Here is a 23,396-nt window from a genome sequence, read left to right on the forward strand (position 1 = left end):
GTGGTGATTTAGTGTTTTTATTTTGAAATTAATATTTTCCGAGTTATTTAGGATTGAAAATGTTGATTTTTCATCTAAAAACTGCATATTTTTCTACAATTTTTTATAAATAACTCGAAAATCTTGCGTTTTATCGTAAAACTCATATAATGCAGAAATGAAGCTTTTGGAATAACGAATCGATTCATTTTATGTTATTTACCGTAGGAGTAGTAATAGCCGAGTTATCACACTGTAAACTTGATTCTTTATTTTTCGAAAATTAAATTGTAACCTTTTACCGTAAAATAATGGAGAAAGAACACATTTTTCGAAGAAAATGAATATGACGTTTTTAAAGTACTTGAAAAGACCTTTTAAATGTCTTTTTTTAAAGGTCTTTTCAAGTTCGTAGCTCAAAAACTCGCGAAGTTATGCTAAAAATAAAATGATCACCTCATTTTTTCGGAAAAAAATTATCAACAAAATCTATGACTAAAATCATAAAAATAATCACTTTGTAGGAAATTACACGAGCTACAAATTAACCTCTATATTTGAAGAGTCTTGAACTCTTCATTTGCACGAGATTATTGGGTTTTAAGGGCTCAAAGAAGGTGGTCCTTACATGCAAGTCAAACTAAAAACTTTTTTAAGAAAGCGTTTAAAAGGTCTTTTGAAGCACTTTAAAAACGGCCATATTCATTTTCTTCAAAAAATGTGTTCTTTCGTTATTATTTACGGTAAAAGGTTGGAATTTAGTTTTCGAAAAATAAAAAATCACGTTTACAGAATGATAACTCGGTTATTATTACACCTACGGTAATCAACAAAAAATGGATCGTTATTCCAAAAGCTTCATTTTTGCTTTATATGAGTTTTGCGATAAAACGCAAGGTTTTCGAGTTATTTATAAAAATTGGTAAAAAATATGCAGTTTTTAGAAGAAAAATCAACATTCTCAATCCTAAATAACTATACAGGGTGTCCCAGAAATAAGTGCAGATATTTTAAGGGGTGGTAGATCTGGTCAAAATAAACATATTTTCTCTTTACCATTTTTAAATTAAATTGAAAATAACCGAGTTATTTAACTTTGAAAATTTAAAAAAATAATCGCAACATTTTGAGAACCGCCGGCAGATATCGCCAACTACATCCAATTACCCGGATCAAGCCCGGATTTCAGTTAATTCGACGCACTGTGTTGCCATAGGGACAAGAAAGTATATGTTAAAAGTAAGTCATAAAATCACAACACACCTGAGGAGTTTGCAGAGATGCATTACATTTTTAAGATTGTGATATTATTACATAAAATAAATTAAAAGTTAAATCTTTAATAATGTGTTAAAAATGTGTTAAAAAGTTAAATTAAAAAACTTACCCAACATTAAAAAATATACTTATGACAGATCGATGTAACTGTGACAGTTCTCTTTTCGATATACACTTAACTAAAATACACTTCACTGTGCTGCTTTACTTGTACATGCTATTATAATAACTACTAAAATAACAGTCCCCATTTTTAACACATTATTTTCATATAGGCCTCATCACAATTTGAACTACTGATTTACAAAACACCTTGAAAAGCACACATTACTTTGAATACCTTTCTGAATGAATAAATGTTGAGAATTGTTGTCTCTTACCGCCACTTTCCGAACTACTTTCAATCTAAGAAAATACATGTTTCACTCAACAATTTTAAATACGTATTTTGTTTTTTCGCTATTTTTTCTATGTATTTCAACAATTCCATCGACAGCGCAACAGTCGCGTCGGCCGTCAGCCAAGAGAGCCGCGCATCACTGGTAACTGCTCCTTTGTCGCGCCGCCGTGTCGAGCTTGCGTCATGCGAGGTTGCCGTAGTTTCAACAATTTCCAATTCAAGACACTCGAAGCAATCAAATTCTTATTAAATTTTAAAAATAAAATAGAAAAATATGAAAGAAAACAAACAAAACACAAATGAATTGGTTATTGATAAGGTCACAAAAAAGAAATTTCTAAAACGTTTATCGTAATTCAGAATTCAATACATCGAAAACAGCCCGACGGATAATCAATTCATTTTTGTTTTGTTTATTTCCTTTCATGTTTCTCTGTTTTATTTTTAAAATTGAATACGAATTTGATTGCTTCGAATGTCTTGAATTTGATATTGTTGTAACTACGGCAACGTTGCTTAACATCGTCGTCTGACGCAAGCCCGCCACGACGGCGCGGCGACCGGCGACTCAAAGGACCAGTTCACACGCGGCAGTTCTTGGTTGACGGTTAGGCTCGATGGAATTGTCGAAATACATCGAAAAAATAGGGAAAAAATAAAATACGTTATCAATAATTGTTGAGTGAAACATGTATTTTCTTAGATTGAAAGCAGTTCGTAAAGTGGCGATAAGAGACAATAATTATCAACATTTATTCATTCAGAAAGGTATTCAAAGTAATGTGCGCTTTTCAAGGTGTTTTTGTAAAACAGTGGTTCAAATAAAACAGAGAAACATGAAAGAAAACAAACAAAACAAAAATGAATCGATTATTCGTTAGGCTGTTTTCTAAATTTCTTGAATTGAATTCTAAATTACGATAAACATTTTAGGAATTTCTTTTTGTGACCTAATTGTGAATAATATGAATCATTTTATTAAATTTATTCCAAAATAAAGTTATTTTGCAGCATAACAAAGATTTTCGTAAACGTCATAAACGTAATGTTTTAGTTAATTTTCGGTGGTTTTTGTTAAGTTTTCATTGAAAGGGTAAGTACTAAAAATAATTAATGTGTTTTTTTTTTCTATAATTATTAATAATGAGCACTGATAAAAGATTAAATTTAACATTCCTAATTTTTTGAGTAGAAATTTGTCTATGAATTTATAAATGTAGAACTATGTTCCGCCGAACTATGTAGAATGTGGATAACATAGGAGCTTGCAACACTGCAAGGTTTAGATAGACCGTAGGGAAATCTCAGGTGAATAAACAAGTGGCACTAAAAAGTTTTTTTCAAATTTTCCGGAAAATGTCAAGAAAAATGTTAAATTTTCAACATTTTTTTTTCGCAAAAAATCTCATAGGCGTGTTTCTGGGGTTGAACTATACTACCAGTTAAAATATTTGCACTTATTTCTGGGACACCCTGTATAGGTAAATATTAACTTTCGCGAAAAAAAAACTCATTGGCGTGTTTCTGGGGTTGAACTATACTACCAGTTAAAATATTTGCACTTATTTCTGGGACACCCTGTATAGGTAAATATTAATTTTCTGAAAAAATGTCCCCGAACATTTTTTGCTTAGAATTCATCCCTTTATTGATTTTTGTAATTAAAATGGGTGATTTATTTTTCACCCCAGAGAAGGGATGGTACTCACCCCCAGGGTGAAAACACACATCGCTACTCTGTAACTTTTGGTTCTTAAATATATCTCTATTCACTGTTAAAATTTTACGTCAATCGGTGCAGGTGTTCAGAATTCGGACCCTAAAACACTCGCTTACTGGCCTAAATGTTAGCCCTTTCATATCAATCGAAGTGTATTTGGTAGTCGCAAAGTAATAAAGTTATAATCTCATACCCAAATATTTATACCTCGTTGAAGAACGCCATCGCAATTTCACCATTACCCTCGATTCCGATAGTTTAAATAATATAGAATCAAGGTCTAACACTCATTAACACGGCTTAATCGCGTCATGTAACTGATAACTCAAATAATCAATTTCAACTCCACCTACATCATGAGTTTTATAATGAGTCATCAAATGACTTTTTGTTGTGAAGTTCTTACCGCATTCACACTTATAAGGTTTCTCTCCAGTATGATATCGTAAATGAACTATTAACGAAGTTTTTTGAGTAAACTTTTTCGGACACAAGTTACATTGAAACGGCTTGTATCCTGTGTGAATCCTCGTATGTACTTCTAAGTATTCTTTCGATGCAAAAGCTTTATCACAAATATTGCAGACAAAATCTTTAACACCCGTGTGCATTTTCAAATGAGTTTCCAAAATATTCTTACTGCTCACGGTTTTACCACAAACTCTACAAACGTGCGGTTTGTTTCGTGAATGAATTATCAGGTGACTTTTCAGATTCCGTTGTGTGATGTAACTTTTTCCACAAATATTACAAATATAACTCCTTATTTTACCATGGCTGGGGTCGTGAATAGTACGGTGTTCCTTTAGGGACGAATTGCTGCACAATTTTAATCCGCACACTTCACAAATATGTCCAGCGTTATCGTGTATAGCCTTTTTGTGGCTAGCATATAACGAATGAGATATAAATCCTTTATTACATAAATCGCAAAATGCTTCAAATTCGCCTAAATGCCTTTTCCTATGAGCGTTTAAATGAGATTTGTGACTAAACATCTTTGGACACATGTCGCATTGTAATGTGGGTCCCTCGTGAGACCGCATGTGTGCTGTTAATTCATAATTAAATCTAAACAACTTTCCACAAATCTTACATGGAATTTTCCGCTCATCTGTATGACGCATCAAATGCTTTTTCAACGCTTTTTTAGTTGTAAAGGTTTTCTTACAAATATCGCATTTAAAGCTAGGTTTACTCTGGCCGTTTGTACATTCGCCATACTTCTCCAACTTAGTTTCTGGGGCTTTTACATATTCGTTATGAGTATGCATTAGGCTTTCGAAATGTTCACTAGCGGCAATATTATTCAAAATGGCGGTACATTCCTCTTCGGTTGATAATAGATTTAACAATTCATCAGACTCGTTGAGTTGGTTAACAACAGAACTGGCGTAAATGTTCTCCGTTTTATCGAAATTTTCGATGAGGTTCAAATTTGAAGGCAATGCGTTGAAGTTTAAATATAAATGGTCGTTGAAAATTAATCTAAAAGAAAATAAAAATGATTTAATATCAAATTCCAAATGCTTGTATGATACTTACCACAATATTAAAAAATCAATATAAATCATAAAATTGTGTAATCATATGTGTAATCATAAAATTCTTAGAAATAGTACGAAACACTACCTCATCCTGTATTGTTGTTCAAACAAACAACGCTTTATTGTGCAAAAAGCCAAAACAGCTTCATCGACAAAGCACTCACAAACAACAAAATCACAAAAAAATACAAACAACAAAAAATACACAATACAAATAATACAATTCAAAAAAATTTAAGTCTTTAAAATTACAAAAAGAATATACATGGACAATTTTAGAACAGTACGCAGTAAATAGATATAATTTTAAAGTTATAGAATATTAAATATGTACTTGACCTTTGACCAGTGTGTGAGATGATCAAAATTTTAAAATTCAAAATTGTTCATAATCAAACATCAACAAAAAAGTCGTTTACCGCATATAGGGCTCTCTCCAGTAGGTATGATTTTAGAGCCTTGCGAAATGCGGGAAAGAATGAAAGCGATTTGATATTCAAAGGCAGATGATTGTACATTTTTTTGGCATTGTACAGTATTGAACCCTTAACTAGTTCTGAGCTCGGGGTTGGCAGATAAAGATCGTGCTCTGCATTCCTAAGTGGATAGTTATGAGATGGCCTTTCGGGAATAGCAGATATGTGCTTGCGGATTAAGCAAACGGATTCAAAAATGAATAAAGAAGGAAGAGTCAGTATTTTCAAATTTTTAAAGAAATTCTGGCAGTGAGTTCTACTGTTCAGTCCCAATAAATATCGAACTGCTCTCTTTTGAAGTATGAAAACACGATCAAATTTTATTGCGCAGCAAGTACACCAGAATGGAAGGGCATAACGAAGGTGTGACTCAAAAAGGGCATAATAGGCTATTCTAGAGGTTGAGAAGTTAAGTTCCTTAGAAACTGATCTTAGCGCAAAACAGGCAGCGCTTACTTTCTTTGATAGAGCTTCAATGTGAGAATCCCATTTTAACGAGTTGTCTACAAGAAGTCCTAAGAATTTCACAGAGTCCACGACGTCAATAGTAGTGTTATTAAGTATAAAAGGTTGTATAGTACTTTTATATGACAAAACTTTAGTTTTTGATAGGTTGAGGCATAGGAGATTAGAATCGCACCAAGACTTAATGGTGCGTAAGTCATTGGATATAGTATCATATAGCGCCGCAACATCTGGGCCGCTCCAAGTGAAACTAGTATCGTCCGCAAAGAGGCAGATTTTACCGCTAATGTCCAGATTTGCAATGTCGTTGATAAACACCAGAAACAAAATAGGGCCAAGTACTGAACCCTGAGGGACACCACATTCTATAGGCTAACAAGAAGACATAGACGTATCAATCCTCACAAGCTGCCTTCTGTTGCCAAGATATGACTTAAGCCATTCGAGCGGCACTCCCCTGAAACCATAGTATTGCAATTTGTTAATTAAGATATTATGATTTACACAATCGAAAGCCTTAGAGAAATCACAGAAAATTGTAGCTGTAGAGTGATGGTTATTCAGGCTAGAGTATACATTATTAAAAAGGTCGAACATAGCATCATTTGTGCAACTGTTACTTAGAAATCCAAATTGATGGGTAGTAAGTATTTTATATTTAAGGAGAAAAGATAGAAACCTTTTTTTAACCAATCTTTCAATGATCTTAGATAATGTGGGCAGGAGTGCAATTGGGCGATAGTTCGAAGCTTCATCTTTATCACCTCCTTTATACAGAGGAATAATTATTGCTGTCTTAAGACAGTTTGGAAAAACTCCTTTTTGGAATGACTCGTTAATTAAAGTAGTAAGATGGTTTAATGTGCATTCAGGAAGTTCAGAGAACATTTTGAGAGTAAGCCCATCAGTCCCAGATGAGGATTTGTTTTTAATACTATTAATTGTACTACGGAGCTCATCTAATACTACGGGCGTGAGGAAGAAACTGTGTAAATTCTCATTTGCTTTAGGGAGATATGAAAGTGAATCATGGGAAGGAGTTATGGTGTTCACTAAATTTTTAGCCACATTAACAAAGTAAGTGTTTAAATCTTCAGGTGAATTAAAGACTGTGCCAGACGAAGAAGTCTTATTCCTTAAGTCATTTACAATAGCCCAAGTCTCCTTAGCGACATACCGGCTTTGGCTAGCCTCGCATTATAATAAATGTCCTTGGCAGCTTTCATAGTCTTACGATAAACCTTTCTATAAAGTTTCACGTAATTATGAAAGAAGACGCTGTCCGTGAATTTCTTAAGGTGAGATAATGAGCGCATGTTCTTTGCAGATATACGCAAGCCTGTAGTAGACCAGGGTATACCTTGTTTACTTTTGATAGGACTAAGAGGAAATGCCTTGTACGCCAGATTAGACAAGGTATCCATAAATCTAGAAAATTCGGAATCGACGTCAGCCGAGAGGACAACCCACTCTGTTGTTAGACATAGGTGGTGAAAATTTAGAAAATTTTCATCCGAAAAAATACGGCCCAATTTGCGCGAGGTATTTTTGCATTTGGATTTTAGCAAAAACTTTGTCAATACTGCCTCATGATCAGAGAAACCCGAGTGAAGGACTCTACAGTCAACGAATTCCGGGTCAAAAGACGACACGACATTGTCTATAGTACTAGAGCCAGTTTTAGTTATTCTAGTTGGTGAGTCAACATGCATGAGTATACCAAAAGAATGAAAAATGGACTGGAGAGACTCCTTAGCTGCACACACACTGGAAAAGTCAATATTCAGATCGCCACACAAAATTAATTTACTTTTTATAGGTAGGGATTCAAGCAAGCTTAGCAATTTTTGACTGAAAATATGTACGTCAGCGTCAGGTGTTCTGTAAATACAAATAATATAGAGGTCAAAAGCATTATGATAAACGACGGAAAATTCAAAAAAAATTTCGGATATCAGAGTATCGAACTTAGTTCCTGCCGAAAAGTCGTTGTTAGTAGACATTATCATAGTACCTCCATGAGATGAGTTACTTCTATTGAATCTAGTTAATGTAGTGTATTTTTTGACAAATTCTCTTTTTTGACAAGTTCTCTAGTGTTGAGCAAATGCAAGAACAAGATTGAACAACTTGAGAACATCTTGGTCTTGGTCTTGCGTATTTTGATAATTTAATGCAAATAAAACTTTAATATACGACATAAATTAGAATTGAAGGGGTGGCTGCAATAGCCAGGCAGCTCCACTTTTTCTCGAAAATGACATTTTTAATGAATTTAAAAAAATTGGGCGATCGTTTCCTGCAACAATCAGTTCTCTTCAATATAACGGTATACATAAATGGCGACGTTAGTTGGAGCTGCCTTGCTGTGGGTTTGCAGCAAGAACCGAGCAGTTCTATTTCGATTTCCCACAAATTTATTAAAATAGAGCTGCCTGGTTATTGCAACCACCCCTTCAATTGTTTTCGGTCACTTCCTGTTTCACCGGAAATAACTAAAAATTTCGATTTTTAAATGGCACCTTCGGTATTTTTTTTACTCTATTCGATAGAAAATGACACTCTGAATAGAATGACATATCATATGTCAACTTTTGACATTTTCGCTTAAAAAATCGTATTTTAAATTTCAATCTATAGTGCCATGGCTTCGTTTAAAACACTAATTTTTAATCAAGGGGCCTTGGAAAAATATATTTGATCATCAAATGTTTTTCGTGTCTTGTCCTGGTCAGTTATCTCAATTATATCTCATTTTTTTCAAATGGAACGAGGGTGGCTCATTAGCATATTATGAAAAAGCATTTTTTTTTCGAATAATTTGGTACCACACACTTGGTATTTCGAGTCAAATTGTCGTTATGAACCGCATGTTTTATTGCAGAACAATTTCTAATAAAGCCTATGCGAAAATGTCAAAAGTTGGCATATGATACGTCATTCTATCCAGAGTGTCATTTTCTATCAAACGGAGTAAAAAATACCGAGGGTGCCATTTCAAAATCAAAAGTTGTAGTCATTTCCGGTGAAACAGGAAGTGACAGAAAAGAATTGAATAGGTCAATCAATCCTAATTTAAGTCATATACCTCCTAACCGATATAACCTAACCTAACCTAACATACCAAAGCTTTTTATCTGAATAAAAAATAAAAAAATTATAAGGGGCGAGCCACTTTTGAGACGCACCCGGTATAAATACTCGAACTTTACCTAGCAAGACCTAGTCGTACTAGGTAAAGATGGAGTATTTCTTTCGGTCGAGTACCTAGTAAGACCTGCGGTAAGACCTAGTCTTACTAGTATTTTTGTAAGTACTTTAGAAGTAAGTTTTTTTAATTAATAGAGCAAGAATATGAAACTTAGGAGATGGATAATTAATAAAACATATTTTTAAATGATAATTTTATTTTATATAACATTTTTACATAATTTTGGTTCAATATACTCTCGATATAGAAAGAATAACTGTAAATATATCTTGAGCAAAAACAACTAAAATTAACAGATAATATAAAAGAAAGCAATTCAAGAAATATAAAATTAAGCGAAAAAATAAAGAGCATCTAAGCAATATAAAAGTAAAAAAATAATCACAAATTGTTTTGTGATTATTTATAATTTCCTAAAGCTTCCAACAGACCAACATACAAGTAGGTCGTGCATGTGCGCCATGCGACATCCCTGAGATTTATTTACTATGCACTCTTCAATTGTGGAGAGAGTATAAAAATGAATAATCATACAGGGTGGTCCGAATTGTACGAGGGAAAATTCGGCAGCATATTCTGCAGCTGAGAATAAGTAAAAAAGTCGGTATAAATGTATGTCCTAAAATGCTTCGTTTCGGGTATACAGGATGTAGAATTTTCATTTTCATTTCGGATTTCTCTAAATAATTTCTGAACTGTAATAGATATCTGGAAAAACATTTTGAATAGATAGTTATTTGATTGAAAAAAACTATCTACTACACTAATCATAATTTTTACTCCAAAAAAATTATTGTAAAACAGTTTCTGTTGAACCTTTAACACAAAAACATTTCAAATTTATGATTTCAGTCTAATAACCATCTAGTCAACATGTTTAATTTTTGTCAATTATGACATGTATTGATTATTTCGATTCGAAATATCTAGATAACCATTACTCGTAACGATTTTTACCAAGAGACCTTTTTTCAAAAAAAAAAAAACGGCGGGAATGTATATTTTTCACTCAGTAGTTTTATTTACAGTTACGGACGACAAGTTATTACCCTTCAAACCAGTTAAAAACTATGTAGGTAACACCTCCTACAAGTAGGAGTCATACTGATATCGAAATCCAATTTCTCATGTCAAAAAACACCCGACACCAATTTTTGTCCAATAAATATCGACATTAGCTCAGAAATTATTTGGAAAAAATCGAAATAAAAATGAAACTTCTACACCCTGTATCTCCGAAACGAAGCATTTTTGGATATAAATTTATACGAGTTATTTTATCTGCAGAATAAGCTGCCGAAGTTTCCCGAATACAATTCGGACTACCCTGTATATTGTCATCGTTGATGAGTGAAATTTTAAGACAGCGAAAAAAGCAAAAAACCGTATATTATTTCATATAATCCTATTATTTATTTTTTATAGCGACCATCTCCTCAGGGACACAATTGACCTAATATCACAAGGACACAATTGACGTAATATCACAAGAACACAATTGACCTCATATCGAACAGATTTAGGAAAAATAGAGGTGGAATAATGGATATGTTAGCGAAACAAAGTTCAAATGTGTCACATCACATGGTAGCTTTTTGGTTGGTGAATTGCTACTATTGTTGGTATTTCCCAGTCAGTTTCATGAAGGTCACGCATTTTGACACACATGCATGCTGATGTGGGGGCAGCATAAGCCTAACGAATTATGTATAAAAAATATGCACTAAAAGCTATAGTGCTAAAATATTCTATAAATTTTTAAACAAAGATATTGTAATTAAGAATAAACTAACGAAAGTAAAATTATAAAAAATAATTGTAAATCGGTAATTGGTATTCGTTTTTAATTACGAATACTTTACCTTTCAATATAGATGTGTTAAGTAATTCTAAGTTTTTTATATAAATAAGTTTTTTAAAGCATTACAAAGCAATATTTTGAAAATGGTGCTCGCGTAAACCGGAACAGAATCAAAATAAGTTATTGAGTTTCTAATAGAATTGACTTCGGTTAGGCGAAAGTCAGTTAACCGAATTCTCGATTTGACACCTACTTTTAAAAAAACTACCAAAAGTTATGACTTACTATATTATGACCTTATGAGTCTGCAGGGCTTGACAATTATTAAAACCTGAAATGTTACAAGTTCTCCGTAATTCTTAAATAAGGTTAGGAAAATGCCTGAAACCTGGAAGTCACATTCATTCTGGTATTTGGACACCTTCTACAAGGGTCGTATTTTATGTTTTTCATATAAAAACTTTAAAATTAACTGTCATCTTTAGTTAACTTAAATCCAAAGTTTTAGACTGCTTGTATGTATAAAGTATTTGTTTGGATAGCGTGTCAACAAAAATTCTTTGCCGAGTTTGTTTCAGTTTTAAGCAACAAAGCACAGTCAGTTGACAACTTCTCGCTGGTTTAGAGAAGAATGTAAACGTAGACAAATTAGTCTTAGCAACGATCCAAGAACAAGTCCACCGGCAAACACCCAGGAAAACGTCGATGCTGTACTTAGGCTGATCAAGGAAGATCGCAATATCGCAATGTCACATATTGTGAAATTGAAGAATTACTGGGCATTTCAAAGACCTCAATTCAAAAAAAATTGACCAATTATGAAAAACATGAGGAATCATATGTAAAAAAAGCTTCTCGTTGGATACCGCATCTGTTGACGGAAGAACAAAAAGTAATTAGAGTCAATTGGTGTCAAAAAACTCTACACCGGCACCGGTTTAAAGCGGGAAACTCAAAAAATATATACAGCATTGTCAGTAGTGATTAATCCTGGATTTACTCTTATGAACCCGAAAATAAACGTCCATCGGCTTTTTGGGTGTCCCGAGATGAACCAAAACAGATGAAAGTTATCCGTCCTCGAAGCGTTTCCAAAAAGATGGTGGCGATATTTATCTCAAAAGCAGGTCATGTGGCAACAATTCAAGATTCAAGATTAAAGAACTGTTACTGCTGATTCGTACATATCTACTTGTTTTTCGGAAGTAATTGCTGAGTTTCACAGCGCCTTCAAAGCGCAATTTTGAAGGTACCAACAAGCAAGTGGAATAACTGCTTTCAGAATTGATTCCATACAATAGAAGCAAAAATGCATTTCCCTTCGTAGATAATACATCTAAAACAATAATGTTTAAAAGTTATTTTCTGTTTGTTTTTTCTACCTCCATATGCAGAATATAAAAAGACAACCCTTAGTTAACATAATAGTTAGTTAGTAAAACATAATAAGCCGATAACATTCTTCCTCCGAGGGTATACACCCTTCCACGGTTGGAATTTAGCCCTCCGTGCCCTTCACAGTCGAGGAGTTTGTCTCCGGCTGACGTTCCCGTGAGGCTAGAGGATCTATCTCCAGTTTCTCCACCTCTTTAACATGGACTCTCCTTACTGGATACCGATATTGTCCCGAATCTATAATAGAGGATATATCTCTTTCTCTATTGCCTCCTTGGATTTGAGGTCAATTCCTATTGTGAAGACCTGACCATGACACTCCATTCTCGAGTTGATGACTAAATGTAATAAATCGATGTCCTTACACTAGAATTCTGGCAAAGCTGGTAATACGTCCCTGCTTGCCTTCGGATGTTGGACAGCTTTCGATACTGGGGTGCAACTTTGTTCAAGTTAGCAACCGATCGTTTAGAAGCGATGTCGAAACCAGATCGGTACTATGTTCATTACAAAACTTTTGTCGCTTAAATGCTAGGAAATATGATATCACTATCACACTCTTGCACACGTGTGCGACACGGTCTAGGCTATGTCTAGGCAATCGCCTCGCCACAAAGCGAGAAATCAGAATATCGCTACGAATCGATGTTGCTACTGAACATAGTGCCTCAAGCTACAAATTACTTTAATATCGCTTTGAAACATGAACAAAGTTGCACCCCTGGCTTTTTTCTCTCCTTGCCGGAGCAGAGGTAGGAGGTTCTCGCTATCTTTCTCTTGCTCTTTGGCGGAGATGCGCCAGGCTGTTTCTTAGTACCTCACTCTAACCCCTTTCGAGGAGTGTTTTCGCATTTGCTTCCTCTGAAGCAAATCCTTCCCCTCTGTACTTTCTTTAATGCTGTACGCGGCAGCAGCTTGGAAATCGGGGTTGAAATTTAAATCCTATCGGGATTTATTAGAACGACTTAACCGTAGAATGGCAATAAGCATCATACCGGCCTACAGAACCGCTGCAAGAGAAGCAGTTACAGCTCTTGCAGGAATGGCTCCAATAGAACTGCTGGTAAAAGAACGGGACTTCATTTATCAAAAGGGAAAAGATTATGCTGCGGAGGCTAAGCAGTTGACTTACGGGTGGGCTAAGATTTTCATCACACATTAGAAAATGGTGCGAAAGAACATGGGGTGATATGAATTTTTATACATCACAGGCTATGACTGGTTATGAGGTCTTCGGCTCATACCTGCAAAAAATAAAAACAGCAGGATGCATGTTGTTGGTTTTATGCAGAAGGGGTGGACACCCCAGAACACACTTTCTTTGTATGTTCAAAGTTTGAAGCTTACAGGGCACAAACGTACAACGAGATTGGGCATAAAATTACGAAATACAATGTAGCAGAAGTCCTCCTAAGAGGAGAGAACGAGTGGAAAAGTGTCAGCAGACTAATGACGAATATAATGAAGGAAAAGATAGAAGAGGAAAAGTATTAGACATTCTCAATAAAGGATACTTTGTGAGGTTGAAGTAATGCTTAGGGAAGTTCCAACAGCACTTGAGAGGGAAAACAGGGGAAAGGTTTTTAGTCGGTCGCTACAAACAAACCCGAAACAACCCCCGCCGCTAGACCAACAAGCGGGGACAGTCTGCCAGCAGAATTCCTAAACCCCTTAAAAAAAGAAGCATCTCCGTACTCCTGCTCCGCTGAGATCTAGTAGAGGAAACTCCTACTGTAGTAAGTAAACCCCCTTGCAAACGGAAATATTTTTATAGTGTAGTTAACTCTTGTTTTACTAGTATTATGTCCGTAATTCTTCTAATTATCGTAATAAAAAGCTGAACAAATTCAATAAAATATTTCAACGAAAATTTGATAAAAAATATGATCCTGGTTTTTCCAGGTGTTGTGTTGTGTTCCCCTGTGAAGAAAAGTATAAATCCATAAATCTGGTAAAAATAGTAGGGCCGGATATTATTGCTTTGTAACACTTAAAAACCCCTATATCGTCTACTTAATATACTATTATACCTGTTCGTATTAATAAAAATTTTAAAACTTAACTACTTGAGAATGGAAAAAATATAACAGACTTCCAAAATTGTAGAATCACAGATTATCAAGTTCTTCAGAGTACTATCACAGCCTATTCATAATCAGCCTGTCGATTTATGATCATCTGCATGACACTACGAGTGCCTACCTTCGCTTATATTTAATGAGGAAGATGCATATATTTTATTTTTCGCCAGAAACTGTTCAATTTATTAGAATAAATATGTGTAAATGCAAAAAAAAAACCTTTTTTCTTGAAAGCAGTACCACAATTTTATAAAACGGGCCATTAAAATACTATTGATAACGCAAACGACGCCTCGCGAATTGAAACGATATTTTATTGGTCTGACGTCACCCGCCGTTCTCGTCGACGCGCGATGGCCAGCAGCAGCCAGACGTGTTCCGTTTATGTACGTATTTAGGTGGCGTACCAAGACATTTTTGTTGCTTTTAGCGTTGATTGAAGGAGCTTTTATGCTTTTTTGTGCAGTTATTATTTGTATGTGTTGTGTGTTCTGAGAACTTTTTAACTAATGGCAGATTCCGGGTTTGTAAAAGCACAATCAGATAAATTGCCAAAAGTCGATGCTTTTATGTTGGCTGCTTTTATAAATACCAATTCCCAATTTATTGGTGCTAAATTACGAGGAAAATAACAGAGAGTATGTAACATTTATTCTTTGTAGTACTGAGGCATATTTAAGTATAAGTAGGTACCTACTGTTACGAACTTTTATATAGTTATAAATATTAATGTTATAAACTTATTTTTCAGATCAGGTAGGGAGACGGACGGAGATAATGCTGTAGGTTATGTAGAAGTGAAAAGAGACAAAAATATTTGTTTAGTACGTGAAAAAATAACTCCAGAGCATAGCGTGAAAAAGAAAGTTTTTTTTATATATTGACACCCCCTTACCCTTGTTATTTTTAAAGATTGTTTTTTTTACGAAATTATAGGAAATAAATTGTTTATCAGTAATGAAAATATTATACAAGGTGTCCCATAAGCAAACGCCAAAATTAAGTTACTTTTTTAAGTGAGACACCCTATATATTTTTGGATTCTTCGGAAATTTCTAGATATTCTAGATATATTTCATGTATAATATCTTATACCTATCTTCAAATGTTTACGAAATATTGACAGTTGTAAAGCGAAAAATACCTACAATTTTCTGGACCACCTTTTTTGAGACACCCTGTATAACTAGAATTAATTTTAAAAAAGAGTATATGAAAAACCATGCAACTTTTTTATTTAATGTTTTCTTCTAAAACTTGCAGTTAAGGCTGTACGTGGGTGTCAAAATATAATGAATAACCCTGTACATTCAAATTTCATATACCTATGTAAGACAATATATTTACATAAATATACGAACTTACATCAAAATGATCTTCAAAACAATAAATCGTAAAAATAGAGGATAATTTAACGTTTTTCTTTTCATCTCTTCTCATGGCCTTGGACCATTTTTTCTGTTTTCGCTCATCCATTACTATTTATAAATATCACTAATGACTAATTATGTATTAATTAACACAAATAACTAAAATTTTGATTCGGATTCAACAGCGTTTAAAAGCAAACTGTGTAAAATAAACACACGTCTGGCTCCACGCAACCAGAGAACGGCGGGTGACGTCACAGCGGCAAGGCGCGGTAGAGAGCGTTTGCCCGGCCATTTAAATTAACAATATTTAATTATTTTATATTAGAGGCATTTCTTAACCGATATCAACGATTTTTTTTGTTCAATTTGTAATTATATGAACTATTTTTTAAAACCATTATTTAAAAACATGCATTTTCCTCATTGAAGCTCCATTAAAAAATCTATTCAAATCGATGCTCTGATTTCCGGTACGTGTACGAGAGCAAGTGCGGCAGCAAATATAGCCAGCGAGTACTGAATAAGCTGTGGTACTATTTCAAAAAGTCGTTTTATATACAGGGTGATTAAAACTTAAAAGCATGTGGGCTAATATAACAAAAATGGAAAATAAAAAGAAAAGTTGATGGATAAAATCCAAAAGGCACGAGTAAAATCTGTTTTTCTAGCATAATCACATCAAGCTTTTTTTTAAATTGCGAACGTCACACCATTCAAATTTTGGTACTAGAATTTTTTTTGTCGTAGTCAAAAAGTACCTACAAACATTTGATTTAACTCGATAATGGCTTCATAACATTATTTTTATTAATATTTTAAAAATCACATAATTTAGATACCGTACAGTTAATATTATTATTTTTGACTTTATTACCATACTGTTGATAAATACTTTATTTGAAAAATTATTTATTCATTATAATGTTAATAATTTATATACAAATAAGCTTTACGCTAAAAGTAAAATTTGTTTTTTTAGAAAAGATGGGGTCTTGAAAAAATAAAAAGTTATCAACACAGAAATATCTAAAAAACACTCTTTCCATGGCAATAGAGTCAATATTAACTGAAAGCAGGACATCCAGACTTAGTCATTTTTAAAATTAGAAAAAAATTAGACCTTCTAGTCTCCTAGTAAAAATATTTTTATAAATTGTTAAAATAAAATAACAGATACTATATTATATACAAAATGTGTTTAGAATTCAAAAATAAAAAATATAAAGTGTTTCATTTAAAATAAGCAAACTGTCAGCCACTTCCGGAAGTACCAGAAAATGGAAGATATTTCAGAAAGAAAGAACATCTGGACTGTTGCGCAAAAAACCCTGCATAGTAAAGTCTAGTTAAATTGTAGGTACTTAAAAAAGCCTTTCGGCGGAATGTTTTTGGGTAGTTTTGATATTTTCTATTTATTGCTTTTTGGGTGCTGAGTGCTAACAACATTTCGTGACGAAACATGGAGGGAAATGCAAGAAGTGGAAAAAATTAGATTTTTTGCGTTTTTTTGTTTATAACTTTAAATATATCAACTTTTCGTTAATAATATTTCTATTCAAAATTAAAGTAGATATAAGTTCCTATAATTTTTGTTCAGTTTTTTTTTCAAGTTATTTTTCAAGTAAAGACCTGTTCGAGCTCAATAACCAGTTGAAAATTAGCGTTTTTTTTTGGGTGCATCCGCAGATAATTGTCATATAGACAGTGATTACAACAATTATAAAACCTCTGATAACAAAAAAAAACAAATTTATATTATATTTAAACTATATCTGTAAATGTAAGTACAGGTATAGTTGGAGATGAAAGAATCCACTATCCCGTGTTAAAAGAGAAAAAGCAGAGAGCGCATTATGGGTGGTAATTCTTAAACTATCAAGTTTAAAAATGAAGTAAAAAAAGTAGAACCTCTTGCAATAATGAACAACTCTGTAGAGATAGAAAACAGAATTATCATTACAATCCACTTTTCCATTCAATTGCCATCAAAAAATGTTGAGAAGATGAATTTTTGCGGTTCAAACTTATTTCCTAATCTCTTTCTCTCTTGTTATTTTTGATGGCTACTCTGCGAAGATTGTGGAAGTACCAAGGGTATAGAAAGATCGCAAACTATGCAAAGAAAGTCATTGACAGCAATAGTATTTACTAACTCCATACTGTCTGACAGAAAAAATTATCATCACGATGAGAGGATGCCGATATCATTTTTGGCTAGAAGTACACGTTGCGTTGATCCCATTAAGTAATTACGTCTCAATAAGGGATGATTGGTAAATTTGATTGGCCTATGAAGCCCTGTATAAAGAATGTATTCTTTCTAAAACCAGACAAAGAACAGGTATCTCAAACACTATGACACCTTTTCTTACAGCGGACTAAACTATGTCCAGATACTATGTTAATCCTTAAATTATATTAATTTTAAACGCAATAAATAAATCTGACACAACTTCGGCAATTTTCAACTAGAGAAATTTTACATAAATATAATGACTTAAAATCCGTCATTAATATAGCAAACTAGAATGCTATTGCTGAAGAGGAAAACTTATATCTAATTGATCTATAGTATAGTAATCAACTATACGGGAGTGGTTTGGTTAGGTTGGTTTTTTTCATTGTTCCGTCACAAATTACCTATAACAGATGCGAAAGAAAGCGACTGCATCGGAAACCGCTCGGCAAACCCCACACGCCTATTGAGTGGTGTAAATACACCAGTCGTTTAGTCCGGAAACCTATGCTGTGTCGTATTCGCTTGCTGGAATGACATAGTGCGTGGTTATATGTTTCTTTTTAAAAACGGGTGTAGGATTTTTGTTGAACTTTTGAACTGTTATTTCTAAGTTTTGGTAATTTGTATATCTTATTTAAAATGGGATACAAATGTGTTTATTTATAAGGAAAAAAAATTTTTTTTTAAATTTATTTAACAAAATTTAATTAAAAATGTGACAAAATAGTACCTTTCTATTGGTTCTATCGGACTTTTTTCGACTATATAAATCTTTATTTGTAAACTTTAATACATCAAATATTTTCAATCTAATAAATCATTTAATGATGTAAATAAGAGGAAATTTCTCACATGGGTGGTCAAATTCTATAGTTTTCATTATATCAAACAGCCTCTGAGAAATGTTTTCAACTCAAAATGCCTTTAATTATGTTTGACTACATCAATTAAAAGGGTCTTCAGATACATCAATGTGATATTTGTCTAAAATTTGCAAAAGAATCCGAATCTCTGGATAACTCGAAATCATTTACCCATTTGATCAGCCTTTGATCATGAAAGTGGAAAAATTTGTTCATTTTATTTACTGGAAATGGAAAAATTATTTATATTAAATTTTGATGAGTTTTGCACTGAAGAAAACATTCAGAGGCTGTTTGATATAATGAAAACTATAGAATTTGACCACCCATGTGAGAAATTTCCTCTTATTTACATCATTAAATTATTTATTAGATTGACAATATTTTATGCATTAAAGTTTACAAAAAATAAAGATTTATATAGTCGAAAAAAGTCCGATAGAACCAATAGAAAAGTAACTATTTTGTCACATCTTTAATTAAATTTTGTTAAATAAATTAATATTTTATACTATAAATATCTTTTTTTTCATAATCTCCTACGAACTGATATAATATGACGAGCAATCTATTAAATTACTGTGAGATTATATGCCTCAATAACATATTGGTGCAGATTATTTTCACCCAAAACAATAACAACCCAAACTATACATTGATGCGGATTGTCTATGAACTCTTTCTGGTCACAGAAACCTGAACGCGTAATTCGGTGTTCTTTCGCATCTGTTGTAGTTAATATGTGGTTCCGTCACGAAATTTTGTTAGCAAACATCAGATTCAGATTCAGCGGGCCAATAAACATAAAGAACAAGATAATCAAAACTACCCCAAAACTTCCCCTGAAAAAAATACAATTTGACCAGACTAATGACATGTTAACGGTAAAATACGAGCAGAATAATTGAGTAATATAAAGTATATGTTTTACATATTAAGATTTCAATTCAGGAATGCTATTCACCATCTATAATAATTGTTTTGTCTACTGATTTTTCAAAATAAAACAATTTTGCATGTGCTTAGCAATCTGATTGATATCTTCAGATGTAAAGTTGCAAACATGGCATAAGTAATAGTTATGAACTTCGATAAGGTGTACTCTATATTTCTGAACATCACAGGTGCAAAAAGAACACCTCGAACAGTGAATGACCTCACTGAGGTGATGCGAAAATGCTGCAGGGTCGATGAAATAATTTTTACAGTATTGACAGCAATTGCCTTCCCCCGATGAAGACCCACCAACTAAATCAGCAATATTTTTTACAGATATTTTAGGTTTGTTGTCAGTTGAGGTGTTATCTGTAGAACTCGATTCTTTACTATGAGAATCTGACAAGCTTTCAGCAACAGAGCTGGCACTTTCTAAACCTTTTCCCAAAGTCGCTAATGAGTTAGGTCTTAAGGGTTTTGGCAGTAATCGTATATTTCTTAAGTCCGAATTTTTTTTAGGTTCTTCAGTAGTTTGTTCCTGCGAAGTTGATTGACTTTGGGTGTCCATATCTTTATTATTTGAAACTTCACCGGCCACTGAAGTAACAGAAGTTATTAAAGGCATTACCATACGATCATATTCCTTTTGTTCTGCTGAATCCCGCGTATCAGTTGTCTTATTATGTTCAGGTCTATCCAAAGCACCACTCGAATTAGAATCTTGGACAGCTGTATTTCCTAAGAGTCTTTGGACGATATCATTATTTCTATTAGGGAAAATTATATACAATAACTTTCCTACGTTAGATAACGTATTTTCGTTGCCAGAATTAATTATAATGTTGTTTTGTAATATATTGTTTGTTTGGGAGTTAATAACAAGACTACTGGAATCTTGTTGTTTGTTTACGATTGATTGGTGTTGATGTTTAGTCTGGATATTAGTTTTAATAACAGAACCTGCGTTAGTATCAGAAGTAGTTCGTGCAGCATGGATAAGATCTTTTGATCCGGTTAGGTACTGCTCAAGCAAGTCAACAGAATTCAAACCCGAAGGACCTGCAACTGTATTAGTATCACTATCTGGAATAGATAGTAACGGAATTTCCTTACTGGAAGTAGAACTTGCTGTTTCCGTATCGTCTTCAACTTCAATAATCTCCTGTGATAGTGTAGATTTCTTTGATCTGTGAAAAGCTCCTCTACGTTTATTTTCCTCATCATGCTGAATCTGTTCTTTAATATCCAACTCCACATGTAGTGCTTTATGTTTTAGAAGAGCCGCATTTGTGTTGAAAACATCAAAACATACCTCGCACTCGTACGAAGCTGAAGGCATACTTTCATTCGGATTTAAAGACTGTGGGCTATTAGATAAGCATGGCTTCAAAGAGTTGTTATTTTGTAGGCTACTGTCTTTTTTGTGATGTTTCGTGTAAGCATGGTGCCTTTTTAACTGGTAACAATCGCTAAAAACCAATTCGCAACTTTCGCAACTGTAAGCAAACTTAGTTGACTTGTTTTCAACTTCGTGTTGTATAATGTGTACACCAAGCGCACTTTTGGTACTAAAATTTCGATTACATTTAAGACAAAAATATTTGCATTCTGCTGTATTTTTGTGAGCTCTGATTTCAAAACGGTTAGAAAAATATGTTTTGCAGTTAATGCATTTATAAGGCATCTTCTCATTGCTTATTCGTAGATCATCTGCGGGCGTAAGCACCAATTTTTCTCTCCCCAAAGATTCGAGATCGGCAATTTTTTTAACTTCTTGGGCATTATCTTCAGAGGGTACTGCGTTTTTTGTAAATAGGAATTTCTTAGTTCCTTTTGCTGGTTTAGGCTCGACTTCATCAGTATCAGACTCTTCAGATAAAACATAATCACTGTCCGATTCACTGGATTTATCGTTAATACTATTATGAGTTTTTTTATGCTGATCTAGATCTAATTTGCTATAAAATTTATAAAAACAAACATAACAAGTATATTTTTTTCTCGCTTTTGTGCAGTCAACTAAAACTACTTCGCATTTTTTTGAAAAGTGACGGGAAATATAATCTTCTTTAGCTTCCTTCGTCAACGAGTGAAATCTAAAAAGAACAATAGTTAGTAAAGATATCTACTTATACAAATAAATATTAAACCAATAATACATTTTTTTAAGTTGTTATAAAATATTTACAAAATTCAATTAGGTTTAGTCCTAAACGTGAAAACATTTCACTAAACAATTTATTATTAACTGAAAGAAAATAAATCAGAAGAAGCCATAAAATAATATTTGAATTTTTAAAAAATTGTAATAAATCTAATATCTAAAAAATGGTAATGTGTACTGATGTGATCCATCCAATTGCGTAAACTATTTTCTATAAGAAGATGTAGGTATATTTAGACTAAATTTGAAAATTAATTGAAATTCTAAAGGATGTTTCAGAAAATTATATATCAAGCGTTTATTTTTTTGAGCCACTTTTGAGACGCACCCAGTATATTAACTTGTTTTTCGATTCTACAGAGAAAATTAAGGCCAGTTTTATGAAATATTTTTTTTTGTTGAAAATGTAAGGTTTTTGATAAACTGAGACATTTTTTAACCTAACCCAATCATGTGTCTCTGAATATCAACTGGTTATAACGATGTCAACGCTTTATCTTTGTTTACTCGTTAAAATACACACCCTAGACCGGCACACAGTGGGGTATTTGACACAGATAGTTGATAGAAAATTTTTTATGTAGACCTTATATAAATTATTGCTATTTTCAATTAAAGAGGAAATAATATGAACAAAATAAAGGATAATTCGTCGATTCTAAAAAAAGAAAGAAAAATCACTGTTCCAGTGTTTCCACGGTCAATGCCACTAATGCCAGTAGTAATATCGCAACTAATACTACTAGTGCTACGACTGATCCGCGAGCACTGCCCATACCACTAAAGTCGCTACTAATGCCAAATTGTGCTATACTGCTAATGGCACTAATGCGATCGCTTTGTACACAACAACGCCATCGCGGGTTACACCTCGCATTAGTATATCACTGATTGGCAAATTAGAGGAAACCAAGAATGTTTTTCTCATTTTATCAGCAAAGTCGCAAAAAGGTGCAGTATTTTATTTTACTGTATGAAAGCCCAATGTTTACTAAGTAAAACGTATATAGACAATATGCTGAATTCTTCGAAATGCGCAACTAAATGTCTAAGTATAATAAAAATGTCACAAATTTAATCAAATTTTCTGAACGCCTAACTTTTAGTTGCAAAAAAAATCGTTAGTATAGAGAATATCAAAATAAATAATACGTTTTTGTAGAATACATACCTGCAGCTTGCTGAGCCATTTTCAATCAAAACAATAATATAAACGTAAAAAGAGCACAAGAACAACAACAATTTATAATTTTAAACATAAAATTTGGCCATTTACCTCTTATCTGTGAGAAGTAACAACTTTGACGTTTCGTTGAAACAAATGAATGCAACTAAACACACCCATAGCAACGTCATTCATGGCAGAGATGATTTAACTTATCATTTATCTTTTTTTGGGAAATCTTAAACACATTTGCTTTTTCGAATTTCGATCACCTTTTTCATGCTAATACCCCACCGTGCGGCA

General features: G+C 33.2%; 1 protein-coding gene across 10 annotated transcripts in view; it reads right to left on the minus strand.

The window, feature by feature from the left end:
• The window catches only part of LOC115879891 (oocyte zinc finger protein XlCOF6-like), a 596,405-nt gene that overhangs the window by 230,559 nt on the left and 342,450 nt on the right, over nucleotides 1-23,396 (minus strand). Inside the window, exon 5 of one of the 10 annotated variants that reach the window (XM_030896927.1) lies at nucleotides 3,653-4,865. The exons of 8 other annotated variants lie outside the window; for them this stretch is intronic. In XM_030896927.1, the coding sequence (XP_030752787.1) occupies nucleotides 3,668-4,865 (1,198 nt within the window). In that variant the 3' untranslated portion in view covers nucleotides 3,653-3,667. Of the gene's footprint in view, nucleotides 1-3,652; nucleotides 4,866-19,798; nucleotides 21,861-23,396 lie in introns of those variants that run through there. One more of the 10 variants, XM_030896919.1, reaches the window with a different exon arrangement.

Source organism: Sitophilus oryzae, unplaced genomic scaffold, assembly GCF_002938485.1.
Source record: "Sitophilus oryzae breed Bouriz unplaced genomic scaffold, Soryzae_2.0 scaffold_158_pilon_pilon, whole genome shotgun sequence".
In the NCBI taxonomy this organism is placed as follows: domain Eukaryota; kingdom Metazoa; phylum Arthropoda; class Insecta; order Coleoptera; family Curculionidae; genus Sitophilus; species Sitophilus oryzae.